General features: G+C 40.7%; 4 protein-coding genes across 4 annotated transcripts; 1 reads left to right on the forward strand and 3 right to left on the reverse strand. All coding sequences in view use genetic code 12, as the record gives it.

Annotated features, from left to right (window-relative positions):
- Positions 1-58: 58 nt before the first annotated feature.
- On the forward strand, positions 59-1,153 carry PICST_62811 (predicted protein; the record flags this gene model as incomplete). The annotated part of the gene is made up of 2 exons (XM_001385641.1): positions 59-603; positions 628-1,153. 2 exons carry the CDS (start codon positions 59-61, stop codon positions 1,151-1,153), a joined length of 1,071 nt encoding a protein of 356 aa, XP_001385678.2.
- Positions 1,154-3,524: 2,371 nt separating this feature from the next.
- Positions 3,525-3,686, reverse strand: GAL4 (lactose regulatory protein; the record flags this gene model as incomplete). Its single annotated transcript, XM_001385978.1, has 1 exon — positions 3,525-3,686. A coding segment is annotated over one exon (162 nt), but the record flags the coding sequence as incomplete, so codon positions are not given.
- Positions 3,687-8,804: 5,118 nt separating this feature from the next.
- On the reverse strand, positions 8,805-9,353 carry PICST_36882 (predicted protein; the record flags this gene model as incomplete). Its single annotated transcript, XM_001385979.1, has 1 exon — positions 8,805-9,353. One exon carries the CDS (start codon positions 9,351-9,353, stop codon positions 8,805-8,807), a length of 549 nt encoding a protein of 182 aa, XP_001386016.2.
- A 520-nt stretch (positions 9,354-9,873) lies between these two features.
- Positions 9,874-13,902, reverse strand: SGS1 (ATP-dependent DNA helicase; the record flags this gene model as incomplete). Its single annotated transcript, XM_001385980.1, has 4 exons — positions 9,874-10,221; positions 10,285-12,682; positions 12,926-13,218; positions 13,498-13,902. Coding segments are annotated over 4 exons (3,444 nt in total), but the record flags the coding sequence as incomplete, so codon positions are not given.
- Between the last annotated feature and the right edge of the window lie 1,562 nt (positions 13,903-15,464).

Here is a 15,464-nt window from a genome sequence, read left to right on the forward strand (position 1 = left end):
CTCTCTTAATGGAGTATCTTTCGCATCTAATTGCAACGAATAAACATACATTTCATTAATGAAGATAGTAGAGAGAGCGCTCTTGCTTTCGTTCATAGCCCGAAGACGATTTACGATATGGACGAATTCAGTATTGCGAATTGGAGCCAAAACAGAATCCATCCTCAAACAGCAGTGTCAATTTGAAGATCACCAGATAGCAAACATCGACTTGCTAGATTTCCTGTTGGATGTGGATCCACTTGCTTCTATAAGTACGGAGTTGATGGAAAGAATAATTAATGTGGAAAAAGATGGTCTGCGTACGTTCAAGAACGTTATAATTCTCAGAGGTATGCAAAGACTTTCAGCTAGCAGCCAGAAATGCCTCTATGAGTTTATCAGCATGATTGACCAGTTTGACACTAACGAATCACAGGGCAATTGCACTGTCAAGTTCAACGACTATGTTATTCAAAAGCCTGAGCTTTTTGTGATCATCCCTATCCTTGACGACAAGTTGTACCATGACAAGCTACTTCAGTATCTCAAGGAGAAATTCTGGTTCTGTATCCACCAGAAAGTAAACGTAGATGAAGAGATTGCTCCAAACTTCCAGAGTTGGTCCATGCCTTTGGCTCATTCCAGCTACGAAGAAAATGTTATTTTCTTGCGGGATCAGGCTCTGAAAGTTCATGTAGCTCCGGATATCAAACGATATATCTATTCACTCGTAGTACATTCACGAAATCACAGATTGACATCGTTGGCACCCCTACAAAGTCGTTTACTGACTCGGGCTATCGATGAAATCCGTGACCTCTGTGTGGCTCTAGTAGCTGTTCAAAACTACAATACAGATGAGTTGTTTGTGACGCCAGATCACGTCAAAGTTGCTATGCGCAAAGTTGGATATTGGCTCTGTGATTGGGAGTGCAATCCTCTATTCACACCACCTTCAAAACCTCAGAAGCATCAGGGGTTCGATGAGAGCGTGGAATACCAAAAAAGAATGGAAATCAAAATGTTGACTGGAGACTGGTATGGAAGTGATTACACGTATGTAGAAAGGTATATTGAAAAGATGCGGTCTGTCAAGGATGAAAACTCTCCAACTGGGTATACGAACCAGGTGATAGAGGACGTGATAGCGAAGGTGCACCCACCAATTTAGAAGTAGTTGATAATGAACGTAATGACCTCATACAGCAGAAGAGTAGAAGAGCAGGACAGTAAAGGTAGAGAGTAGAAGATATTAGTAGAGAATTTGAAGTCTACAAAATACTTCTACGCTATTTCTCAATACAATTCATTTCTCCAGATTATTAGCTACCATACTGTAGCTCACTAAGTGCTATTTAAAAGTCTTCATCTATGCTGTCTGTACGGTAACAACATAATTACAATGTTTCTACAGGATGGAAAATTGCCAATGGCTTAAGTCGGACATAGTTTCTCTTGATGGCTAACTGTTTAACCTAGGCTTAAACATTAAACCGAAATAATACGTTGGTATTCGTTCAACATCTCGATACTTCGAACGTTTTCTGTCAAATTCTTCCACTCCATAGCCAGCGTCCTGGCATCTTAGAAGATTCTTTCTCTGATAGAAGATTCTTTCTTTGACGTAAGATTTCTTTGATATTGGCCCAACGCATACGTTTATTTCACATTGCTCGATACATCCTCGTCGTTGCTTTCTCGTCCGTCTCTCCTATTTCTACTTCTTCTATACTTGGCCCATAGCTCCTACAGCCGCAGTGGCTATTTTGCAATCGCCGGAACCTCTGGATGGAATGCCGGAATTCCGCCCCATGTTCCCCTAGATATTTTCCGATAAATGCTCTGCAGCGTTGTGATGTACGAGCGCTATCAAATAAAATATAAGAAATAATAAATACGATTTGCACCACGGTATTGTCGATCTTGCTTTTGTCATGTAAATCATAATTCCGTTTACGGTTGTGCTTATTCCGAATATGTGACTCTTTTAGAGTTGTAGAGTTCCAGGCGGGCGGAGAGCCCATTCTCCTTTCCGACCAAGTGGGTGCAACAGATGCTTAGCTGGTTCAAATTGAAATTCCTCTTTTTTATCAATTCTTCACCTACTTCTTTCTAAAGCAGAGAATTGACATCCTACAAGTTATATCTGGTAATATAGCACCATAGAGGTGTTTTTGTTGTCTCTTAATCTCTACATATATCTCACGTAAACATACATTGGTGCATTACTGCTTCTATAAAATTGTTTTTGATATTTAATAGTGATAAAGTAGAAGAGAGACGTAGATTCATTAAACAAATAATTCACATTTTGATAAGACAAGTAAACCGACGTAAAAGCATAATTAGGACAAAAACCCATACATAAAAACAATAAAAGGAAGGAAAGGTAAGAAGGAATAGGGACATCAAACGTTAATTAAGGGAGAATCATCCATGACTTCGTCAAATATAAGATCATAGTTGGAATTGTCAGAGTTGAAGAGACCAATCTCGCCGTGCTTCTTAGCAAAGTCACCGTCGCTGTCGGTAGAAGCCTTGTATCTCTTGAGAATTGGTTGTGCTTCCAACAAGAACTGGTCATCGTCATCGTCATTCGAGTGACGGCGGTCTTCATTGTGGTCATTGTCTTCCAAGCCTGTGTCTTCTTCGCCGTAATTGTATGAATTCAAAGACAACAACGAGCTTGGGGAAGTGAGCAGGTTTGTACCAGAAGTGTTGAACGACTGGCTGTAGCCCTGTTGATAGTGATGTTGCTGACGGTCGTGAGATTGGTTATGGGTGTTGCCCTGGTGCGCAGCAGAGTTGTTTCTGAAGATAGCTGGAGTCACGAACTTGAACGATGCCGATGTAGCAAGAGAAGTTCTGTTGTTAGGTCTGGAAGATTGTGCGGAGCTCAGGAGAATAGGTGTGGAATTGCTGGTAGAAGCAACTGAGGTTGTAGGGTTGGTGGGGATATTGTTCAAGAGAAAGTCATCGATGATCTCCTGTTTGATTTTGACCTTGTCCAACTTGTTTGAGTCGTGATGATAGTACCCGGACGGAGTCGGGTTCGATCTACTCTGGCGTAAAGGGTAGACCTCAGTGGCATCGGTGACGGAGTTGACACCGATAGTGTTGGAAGCGGAACCGTTTCTGGCAGCTGAGTTAGCTGAAACAGGCACCGGTACTTCGTCTTCGTTGGAGAAGATCAGGTAAGACGACGGCGAATGCATGAGAGAGTTTGTGTTGGAATGAAACTCGCTTTTCATCTGCCTGGGGCTCAATTGGGGAGACATGTCGGGCGTCGCAGTTGTGGAGTTCGCAAGCTTTGCCGATGGTGCGGAACCTTTAGCCGATGTAGCAGCGGCCAAGTTGGCAGATGAATTGACACCTGGCTCCTGAGCCAATTGCTTCGACAAATTGGACTGGTACAGTGTGTGGATATCGCTTCTTAAAGGGAACAACACCGTTTTGTATTTCTTGTTCTTGATGAGTTCATCGAGGTCGTAGCTGTGCTCTGCGGGAAGCAAGAAGCGAATCAAGTCTTCCAAGCCTTTTACCTTATTTTCTACCTCCGTCAAATGGGCCCTTGTAAGCGGCGATCTCACAGTCCGTGGACTATAGGAGCAACACCAATTGTGTTGGATACACTTGGTACAGCGGGGAAAGTCTTTGGAGCATTTCAATTTGCGTTTGCGGCAAGAGTCGCAAGCTTGTTCGATATTAGCGTTGGCGGCAGCAGCAGCGGCAGACGATGCCGATGCAGATGAGGTGCCATCGGAAGTGGATGACTTCCGGGGGGAGTCCTTGGGATTCATGGTGGAGTCGTTCATATGAGATGAGAAACTGGACGAGGTGGAACACCAACTGGAACTCGAAGTCGATAGGTTCAGAGCCGACAACGAGGCTGAAATAACCAGGGATTGGTTTGTATTAATATAATAATTTTCAGTTGAGGCCCGTAAGGCTGAGGATATGTCGGAACGATAATTTGGAGTCGTCGCAATATTTTTCAGACTATAATTATCAGATTTAGGGGAGGAGATGCAACCGCCGCTGACAACTGCAGAATCAAGTTTCCCGGTGCCTAAGGCAACAGAGCTTGTGGGTGCAATTGAGTTGTGCTTCATGTCTGTGTCACCCACGGCGGAACCTATGGGGTAATTATTTTTATCCTCGTTTATTGTTTGGCACTGGAACTCCAGGATGGGAGCAGAAACAGGTTCGAAATTCTCAGGCTCCATCTAGATTTGGAAAATAGAACTACTCCTTGGGCAAAAAGAGGGTAATATGGATGATCTCTCCGGCTAGGCTGCGATTCAATTTAGCCTTTCGTCAGTTCTAGAGGTTGTATATGGCAGTGGCTTTATAGTGGAACCTGCGGATCTATGGAACTTTACTCAATCTTTGTAATATATGAGAAATTCTGATAACAGGTACCGTGCAGCCTTACTATGGATCCTTAATAATTTATATCTAATACTCGAAACAGGGGGTGGAACTAGTATCGCTATAGATAATAGGAATGGTATGTCTTCGGATGTCCAGGGAATTGGTTAATAGCGGAATGTTTTAAATAAATTTTTGGGGGATTGTCGAATGTATGTGGGTTAAGTAATGTACGGGAGTGAGCTTAAACGAGTTTGTTGGTTCTTAAGGGAATGATAAATCCAGTAGAGTTCCCTTAGAGCTCATAAATAAGAAATATTATTCAATTGAAAACAATATAGAGAGAAAAAGAAACCAGGATACTTCATCGTATATATAAAGGAAATGTACAAATAAACAAATACGATCACTACGTCGAAAGGTGTATTTTGAGCTCATTGAAAATTTTAAATGTTGGTAGTAGCAGCAATCTAACAAGCGGGTGGTGGAACTTTTTTTTTTTGGGGATCAGAATATATTGCATCCAGAGTATTATTGACTTACAGAATAGCAAATATTACGATATGCCAGTGTCTTGGGTTTATTTTGTCAGAATTGCGAATGTTCGCTGTTTATTGGGGGCTTCAAGATGCCATTGAACGAACTGGTGTCTCTTAAGCGTATGGAACCTCTTCCAGAAACAGGTTTTGAATTGCATCTTTCGTTATTTAATATTATCTCCAGCCGTTCCGAAGACTTGTATATGGTTGAAACCCAAATATGAGATCCAGACTCCACTGTGTAGTTCGGTGTCTATTGCTGATAGAAGTTGGAGTCTGCTACAAACTACAATCGCAAAGCTTGCAACGTGGAAGGTCTAATTGTTGGTGGGTCACATCCTCAATTGGGCCTGTCGCACCTCAAATAAATCGCTCAAGATCCAAATTGAAAGTGCTCAGAAGTTCTTCACCAAAACCGTGCAGTACGATGTTGCATCTGGCTAATTTCCCAATCAACACTAATTCGTGGTCAAGATCTACTTTGTTTGCTTTTCCAACATTCTATGGAGTTTTACACATCAAGCCCAGCTACAAGCTCTACAAGCTCTACGAGCCTTTGCTACGGTTGAGGTCGACGAGGTTGCACAAATCGGTGACTTCAATTTTTTCTGCCAACAAATAATAATGAATTGCTCCTCCATTATCTAAATTCAGAAAATTTTGAGGTATAATTTTCAATCCCCTCTTTAGGACGTACTCATCTCAAAAGATTCTCAAAACTTTCTGTGCATTTCCACACCGTTGAATTTTGGAGAGGTCTCTATCATCAGCGAATGCAGGATAGAGAGCTCGCACACACGCCCTTCGTCTTTCGTCTTCCCTCGTTGCGCAACCACACCACCTGTTTGTTGGTCCCGGCGAACATATAGGGGAATTATGTTGAAACAGTACAGCCTCCGCTAAAAAATTCAACAAGAGTGGCACAAGTCGAGAAGGTTTAACAAAAGAATGGAGAATTTACAATTTATCCGGGTCGGGTTCGAGACAGTTAAGGTAGACAATCAATAAATCTTTTTAAGTCGCCGATAGCGGCTATCTAGTCAATAAACCAAACAACGAATTTTTACTTGCATTTTGCAAGCTGTAGACTCTGCGTACAGTTTTTATTGGCAGGTCGGTATTTGTTATCGGTAGAAATGCCGGTGCTTGGACGGTGGTAATTTTCCGTGCCTGGCCAAGTTAACTTGAGACAGGAAACCTCGCCGGTGCTCGGAGTTGCCGCCCACCGACTTAGATTGGAAAATTATTAACAATGCAAGTACGGATCAAGTAGAACTCCCCCTCTTCTATGCGGTTTTTTTTTCACTTTAATCAATTATTGTTGCGGCTACAAGCGATCAGCAATTTTTGCGCCATGAGGGGATGTACAAGGCGTGTCATTCTTCGTTTCGAATGAATCATGCCTGGAGGAGTCGACAAGGCAGAAGGTCTACATAGGGGCTCTTTGGTGGAGTGGATGGGAACAGATGAAATTTGTGATGAAAATGCACTACCAGACCTCTGGAACCTTCGGTTAACTTTATTGATTAAGGTTTGGCCAACAAAGAAAAGAACTCTAAATTGAAATTGGCTATCAAGTACAGTAAACGCTTGCATTTCCAAAAATTGCATTTGCCGGACAGCTCGATATACGTTGTTTTCCTCTGTTCTGGGACGTGTGGATAGATCTCCGATTCGAATGGGATTTTTAGAAGTTGCGATAATTATTGCACGCTCTTTCGAGCAGCTTGGAGTTGTTATTTTATTAGCTATTTTATACTGTTATTGTTCTGATTTAAGTTACGATCTTATTCTTGGTCTCAATCAGCTAGGTTCGTTCGGGAATTCCAACGGAATTCCTAACTATGGGAGAATAAAAGAGCAGGAATGACTTCGGATTCCATTCTGTCGTTCAACAACAGAGTAGATTACCTCTTTACAACATCTATGATCTTCTCCAGACATGTGTCTGACCGTTTTCTTTGTAGTGTAGAGTTGATCAGAGAGCATCTCAACTCCATACATCTACAATTGCTACAAGCTCAGCTCGCCTACTAACTTGTAAGTAAATTTCAAAACTCTAAATTCCTTTAATTAATCTTCGAGTTGTGATTATTTATCTCTTCCTGAAGGAGTTTTGGAGTGTTGGAGTTTTGGAGTTTTGAAGTTTTGAAGTTTTGAAGTTTTGCTCTTTCAATCACCAAAGTCTCTCCAGTTATCATTAGGGTTGGTTGCAATTTTCTAGGTAAAACTCGCCCGTAAATATGCAGTATCAAAGGCTGGAGGTCTACAAATCGTCGGTCGTTAATTGCCGGCAGTCCAAGATACATGTACAGTACAACAAAGAAAAATTGGGCTCAAAAGAGGGGAACTGCAATCTGCAATCTGGAAAATTGCATGTTGTCGATATTTTATTCTTGAGAGTGAAAAAATATTTCATGGTGCTGCACCTCGGAGAAACTATTTGACATAATCAACCTGGCTACCATTATGGCTTATAGCAACAATTTTATTCTGGGTGGTGTTAAAATGTAGCTATTCTCTCATGTTATCTTAGTACAGGAAAGAAGTCTTCCCAATGGTAGAATGTCACTTGACAAGATTTTGCAGCTCAATTAAACGTAGAACCTTTAGTCAGTAGATTAATAAAGAAGTGCAGAACAGTGTAGTTTGCCAAATTTTTACATTGGGTGTTATCTAACGGTACCATCAAGACTTCAACTCTTTAAATCTTCAAGCCTTCAAGCCTTCAAAAAGTTACAGCTATCAGTAACTTTATAAGTTCTTCTGTTCTTTTTGGTGCTGAAACCAGATACTCTACAACCTTTGCCAAAAGTTGTAATATTCATAGATAACCTTAACCTACCGAAAAACGTTAACGATATTCCTTTCGAAAACTCTGACTATCGAACAGGATGAAGAAGAACCACAACCATGGTATATTTATACTTGGGCCAGATATTCAGGCTTGTCTTAAATAAACATCTACTGTATTCTTCGGTCATAGTTAGGCACTGTTGCAGTCATATGATATCACAAGATCTTTGGATGCTAGTTATTTCTTGGAGCTTGTTCATTTTTTTCACTTCGTCTTAGACAATAATGTTGGTACATTTCTTAAATCCTTTGGTTTATGGTTTATTCTGTTATTTGCAGGTATTACGAGCTATGTGGCCGTCATACTTGGATTTGTTACAGTGATGAGACTATTAGCAAGAGTGCCCGTTGGTGCAGTGATCTTCAAAGTAGTGACTACGATGACGATGATTTCATTGCTTTTCACATTTGTGAGCAATTGCTTGCCAGACGGTGAAGACTATATCAAGGGTGTATTATCCTCTTAGAGCATACAATCTAATCTCCTTTACTTGTCTACGATTATACCAAATGCATGAATATGTATCTTTTATGTAAGATGATACCTGAACAGTGACCACTCTAGAACTGTGCTTGAGGAGATCAACCATATTTTCTCCTCTATGCGTATCCATTCACACTGCATTGCCGAATGGTTGAGTTTAATCTCTTCTCGATGAGCTATTCGGATGTGAATCAATTCAATGACATCATTTCCAAATAAACGACAGTAGGAGAAGCATCTACCAAGAACTTCAAGAAATAATAATAACACTTCATCTTAATGATCCAGACACAAGTTGCTTCCTTGGTCGGATTTGTACAAAGAGTTGGCATATTTCGCTCCAGGTAGCTTCTTGAGAGAAAAATTTCTCAATCCAAAACCTAATAAATAAACAAAAAGCAATTAATAACTACCGACTCACACTATGCTTCCAGAGCTAAGGCGACCACATGTAAACAATCAAAACTCCCTGAAACCAATAAGGAAGTTCTCAGTGAATACAAAAAAACTAATAGAATACGAAATTTACCTTTCACTATTCAAACACACAATAATACAGCAGCACATTAGTTCTACACAGTATCGTCGTGATAGATAAATGTCGTCAGTTTGGGATTCAAAGGTGCTCTCTTCACATAAGCAGCATCATCAGGTGGCCGTTCGTTCTTGTCGTTTGTGTTGAGCATCGACTGGATGCTCAACAATACAGATTCAATCAGACATGCTGGCGTCCAGTCTTCGCCCAACAAGTTCAAACAGATGTGACCATTCGAGTAAACATGTGGATGTATTGGTATTTTCGGCACTCCATTAGGTACGACCACTGTATCTTTATTCTCCGAACCCTTGCTATCTTTATCATCGTCATCTATGACGATCTCATCAAAGATTACGAATTGTACTCGCGGAGAGTCTACCGGATATTCTGATGTGATGATTATGCTGAGATGAAACAAGTCTTCTTTCTTGTAAAGCGTGTGATTGGTCACTTCTATACGGAATATAAACTCTGTCAAGTTCTCGTCGTTCTTCACCATGGTGATTCCCAGAAGGCTGTTGGTAGATAGGGACTTGTACTCTTTGAGTAATCTCTTATAGAATGGGTGTCTGCCTCCAGCCATGGTTGCACGATTTTCAAGCCTAAAAATAGAGTAGTAGCCAATTGACCAGTTTATTTATGTGGATGGTACAACTTTCACGATTTATAAAGCGTATACCAATTGGTTTATGCAATTCTAGGGGTATCTTGGGAAGAGTACATTTCCCCTCATTGCTGTCCTTTACTCTTTCAATTCAATTGATAACTTATCAGTTAGGTGCCGCACTTTTTCCTGTACATAATACAAGACAGGTTGCAACTCTCAGTGGCTGCGACAGTAACAAATAAATAATTTGTAGATTAATGATATAAAGCTACTTATGCAATTACAAGGGCATTCCCCTCATTTTGGGTTTGGATTGTGCCAGAGTGGCACCATTGGATGAGTTTCCAGTACTTACATTTCTAGTTCGGGGTACAGACGACTTGCCACGTCCACGCTGCGACTTAGAAAATCTTCGCGGCCGAGAAGGAGCTTTCAGTCTTCCCAGTGATCTACCTTGCGATTTGTTCTGAGACCGTGACTGTGATGTAAAATTCTGCCTTAGGTTATCCAAAACATGACGTTCAGGTTGGGGTGGTGGAAAATATGGCGAAATAGACATATCTGCACCAGCACTGGCTATGTCTGAATTACTAACAAAACTCGAGTTGGGTGATTGCTTTTTCCTTTCTCTAGATAGTATACCCAACGTCTTCTTGAATAGAGTGAAATATTCAACTTGTTCCTTTAATATACCCTGAATTTTAGAGAAGTCTCTCTTGTTCGTCGGCAATTTATTAGACATTTCTCGTAGAGATATCTCGCTGACAAACTGACTCAATGGGATGCCAATCTCCGACAGAGCTTCAATTCTTATCTTATTAAGCTCATTATAAGCATGATTAGCCTGTTCAACAGTGACACCACTTCCATCAGACAGCATTCTTGTTTGCGGGAGAGTTATCGGTACATTACTATTCATCGAGTTCATCCTCGATACCTCACGTGCTGTGACAAACGATTCACGATATTTGAAACTGTTGAGATTGGAGTGTACTGCTGATGTACTAGTAGTCGATGATGCATTTCCAGTATTTTGCCGTACTCTTTTCTCAGTGCTGAATTGAATCTGGATCTGCTTCATTCCTCTCAAAACTTGGTATGCGTTCTTGCCGGTACGGACGTAGTTCGACGCAAATCCACCTTTCATGATCTGGTATTCTACAAGGCACTCTTCACTCAATAGGTAGAAAAAGATTCTCTCGACGTCTGTCTTGTCCAAGGAGCTCCCTTTCCCATGATACGGATTAAGATTATGTCCCATTTTCATAATTTTGCTATTTCTGGCTCCCTTAAAGACATCCTGGCAATGAAGTACTGTCACTCTTTCTTCCTGGATAGATTGCACCAAATTTATGATATTTTTGGCATACTCTGTACAGTTTCTTTCGACCACTGAAACACCAGTTGAATTTTGGCAATTGTCACATTGCTTTCGACAATCTGCCGGGCTGAAAGACTCGTTGAAGTATTGCAAAACCTGCTGTCTTCTACAGTCAGTTGTGTTCTCACAATATTGAACCACCTGTCTAAGCTTAGCAAGATGATTTTCTTTCCCTTCCTTCGTCAATTCTTCGTCTCTTTGTATCATACTCTGAAGCAGTCGAGCGTCCTTATAAGAGTAAAACATAATACAATCAGATTGTTTGCCATCTCTTCCAGCTCTTCCGGTTTCTTGGTAGTATCCTTCCAAACTTCGAGGAATGAATAAATGGATGACATATCTGACGTCGGGCTTATCAATTCCCATCCCGAAAGCAATTGTGGCACAAATCAACTGAATTCTTCCAGTTTGCCATTGTGATTGGATATCGAATCTATCTTGGGGAGACATTCCAGCGTGATAGAAAGCAGTATGAAGCCCGAACAGATTGAGTTTAGCACTTGTCTGTTCACAGGACTGTTTCGAATGACAATATATGATACCCGTCTTATTATTCTGGTTTTTCAAAATGTAATCTTTTATCCATTCGACGTAGTTGGCTGCTTTCCACTTAATTTCATAGTACAAGTTTGTTCTATTGAAACTTTGTTTCAAAAGAACGGCATTTTCCATTTTCAAATTGTGGACAATATCTAATCTTACCTTTTCATTAGCCGTTGCTGTTAAGGCCATTATTGGAACATTGGGATACCTCTCCTTAAAGAGCCCCATACTCTGATAATCAGGTCTGAAATCATGTCCCCACGAACTCAAGCAATGTGCTTCATCTATCACAACTCTGGCCAATCTGTTGGTTTCATACAATTTGCTTATTATCTTTTGGACAACATTAGAAGTGTTTGCTTTTTCTGGGGAAAGATATACCAAATCAAGAAAGCCCTCCCTGAATAAATGCATTGTTTGTTTATTCTCTTCTGCTGTTGCTTTGGAACTGATCATTCCTGCTTTCACATTCTTGTCCAATAAGTGCTGAACTTGATCTTGCATCAATGAAATTAAAGGAGAAATAACAACAGTTGTACCATTAGTCTTCCCACCTTTCACAAGCGCAGGCAACTGATAACATAAGGATTTTCCACCACCTGTTGGCATCAATACAAACACATCCTTAGATTGCAAACTAGCACACACTGCTTCCAATTGATTTGATCTGAATGACTGCAATTTGAAGACAGAATTTAATACAGAGTATACTTCATCAATGAAATGTTCAGAGCCCGGAGGTATATTCTCTTTATTAGGTCCATTTCCAACGATAGGCTGCTGATTGTTCAATATATTCATTAATTCGTCATCATCATCACTGAATTCTAGATCACTTTCTACCTTAGGCGCGATATGTCTGTCAATATTGGTGGATTCACCGAGTGCCTTTGAATGTGTTCCTGATTCTGCCAAATTAGTTGGGAGATGTTGTTCGAATAGATCATTTTCGCCCTCTTGATCTGAAATGAGGTCAATGACATCATTATTTAATTCTCTTTCTTCATTTAATTGCGTGGTGAAGTCTTCTATTTCCTCAATTTCATCATCGTCATAATCATCATCCGCATATTCTTTATGAACAGATTCAGAATCCAGATCTACCAAAGCTATGGGGGCTGGTTGATCAACATACCGCACACCCAATTTTCCTGCCACATCTGGCGATAGTCTTATGTCATCGATTTCATCTGGGGCAATTGCTCCTTCTGTTTCTTCTTCTGAATGGTCAGAATCATTTTGGAAGGAACCATCAACATCAGACTCCAAGTAGTCGTCGGCAATAAAGCTGCCCAAATCGTTGACTTCATCTCGCTCCTGTGTCGGGGTTCTCAATCCATCCATGGTTCCTTCTCCAAAGTCATCCTCGACTTCATTAACGCTTACATCTGGGATTACTGGCATAGCTACATGAGGTTGCCGTCTCGGAGGAGTTTCTATCACCACAGGTCGTATTGGAACAGAATTATCTTTAGGTGCTACTTCTGGTACTCGAAACACACGTTCTTCTACTTCTTTAACTTCTGGTTCATCTAAATCGGAGAATTCGTAAGTGTTGAAATCGTCTTCTTCTACAGCACGTACTGAAATTGCCATAGTCAGATGGGGTGGAAGAGGAGTGGACATTGGAACAGAGTTGATAGAAGCAGGGAATGTCAGTGGCACCGATAGCTTCTCCGGTACAGAGATACTGTTATTAACTTGAACATGTGAAGAATTGGAGTTGTAGATCTCCTTTCGCACATTGTTAATCTGGACTTCTATGGCACTGGACTTGGGTTCAAACGTTTTCTTATAGAAATCTTTCTTTGCATCAAACGATATGGAAGTCGACTCGCTCACTTTGAAGCGCTCATCATATAATGCTAGCTTCATATCCTGTAACTCTATCAATTTCTTCAAGAGCGCGACTTCACTCTTGGACGTAGCGGCTTGTGATTCTGGAATACTTTGATCTTGTACAGTCGTATCGTTGACATTTCGAGATCGTTTTTCAAGACGATTAGTCACTGTCATTGTTCGTTTCTGCCCAATAGCAGTATTTGCATAATCATTTTCTTTAACGGTGCTAACAGTGTTCCTGTTGATATTGTTGTTGATATTGTTGCTGGTGCTTTCAGCACTTACGGTTTGCAGTCGTTTATGCAAACGAAAGAGTCCATCGGCATCCACAGTCAAGTCTATAATTTCGTCAACATCGCTGAGAGTATCAAGATTGGGAGAATTTTCCAGTCTGTTGTTCGCGTTTGCTGTCTGTCGTAAATCTGAACCGCCGGTATTAGATATGCTATTATTGTTATTATAAGTACTATTGGTTTTGTTGGTATTGGTGATGCTATCGTTGGTATTGATACTAGTACTATTATTATTCTGAGCATTCAGATTTCTGTTATTTATATTGCTGTTTCCAGAATTTGACGGTATTAGCACCAGAACTCCATTCCTTATTTCTCCGTTTGTCCCAGTTCCAGTGCGTCCTAATAACCGTGTGCTTTCTGGAAAAGGCTGGAGAACGAGATCAACCAAATTCTTTTTCGGTAGATGTGGTGCTTCTCGCTGGAGCCACGCCACCTGCACCAGGAGGTTATTTGAATTTATCATAGAGCTGGTACCTAGTGGCAATCCATTTATCACCTGGTCTTACTGGCGACTGGAATATTAGTAGTAGCAGAGAATTGGCTGTGAAAAAGTTACATTCAAGTACGCGTAAATGGTAAACAGAAGAGATCATCATTGAAACTGCACATAGCACTGTCAATTCAATGTGGGACGGAGAAAGAGGTATGAGTAGAGATTGGTCAAGAGACCGTCCCACCCCGTCAATAGGATAGTCAAGATAATAGATCTAATATCGAGAGACTCGATACAAAACTAGGGTATCAATTTAAGTTCAGTGGTTATTTTTACTGCTGGCTACTACTGAAATCCTAAACTTTTCACCTAAACCAATTAAAGAGTAGACCAACATACAAAAGGGTGTCATATCAGAGTACCTGAAGTTTGACTCAGTGTTGCAATCTATCCTGATATTTCAAAGATGGGGCTCATAGCAATTCATGCCATAGCCGAAATTTTTATGAAATAGCGTCGTACTATCTTGTATAGTAAGATTAAGTAAGTCGCTTAAGGAGCAGAATTACATACTAGTAGAATGATGTGAGGTGAAACCAAATTCTAGACGCCATCAACTACATATAACTTCTTACTATGGGCGTTGCTCCGAATCGGTTTCACTCCACATTGAACTAAGTAGCAATCACTTCAAAATATCGAAGACTTCGAAATAAAAGAAACTGCCCCAATTGACTTCGGATTTCACGGTCTGCTTTCTAGACAAAAAAAGCCAATCAAATGTTGAGACGGTGACATGCAATCGGTGCAAGAAAAGGAGTAATAGAAATTACGGAGAACACAGTGGTGACACCTTACGAGCATCAATAAGAAAAAACTGATGAGAGGAGGGGGTCAGAGGAGAAGATTAAGTGGGGATGAATGGTGAATAGCGTTTTCATAGTGATACAAGTGTGGAGCAAGAGGAGGTGATTGGAGCAAAAAATGCGGCCAATATTCTAGAAAGCGAACCAACGGAGAGCTTAGACTCAGCCACTACCTTCGGAGGATATGGAAAGTGCATCCCTCCTCCCCAGTCAGGAAGAAAGAATGCAGTCCCTCTTTCTTGGTGTCTCGTACAAAAATTAGCAGATGAGGAGGAGACCGAGCCTGTATAATCGAGGAAAATATTATGGATCCTCCTATTAAAAGGATTAATTGGGTTTAAAGAGGAGAACAGAATTAAATACTTCATCTATGCATATTGGTATAGTATAACGTGTGGGTTGAAAATGGGAGGAGATAATACTGAAGGAGGAATATGGAAACAAGCCAGCACAATTCTGGAGAAAAATGCAACTGTCCTAATTCGTAGTTATCAAGATCTATCTCTATGCATCCAACCAATCGAAATTTATGCTCCAACCTAATACAGAAAGCGTTGCAAAATGGAGGAATAAACCCGAGATGAGGAGTTTCCTACTCAATATCCCTCGCGAATTTCTATTTTATATTTGCGTAGTTTACTGAGATACGAAGTCTTGGACTAAAGTCTTGGACTTTTTGTCGCAAATAGCAAATAATTAGCAGCTTGGTTAAGACATCGGTCCTCA

This window comes from Scheffersomyces stipitis, chromosome 6 (genome assembly GCF_000209165.1).
Source record: "Scheffersomyces stipitis CBS 6054 chromosome 6, complete sequence".
Lineage (NCBI taxonomy): Eukaryota > Fungi > Ascomycota > Pichiomycetes > Serinales > Debaryomycetaceae > Scheffersomyces > Scheffersomyces stipitis.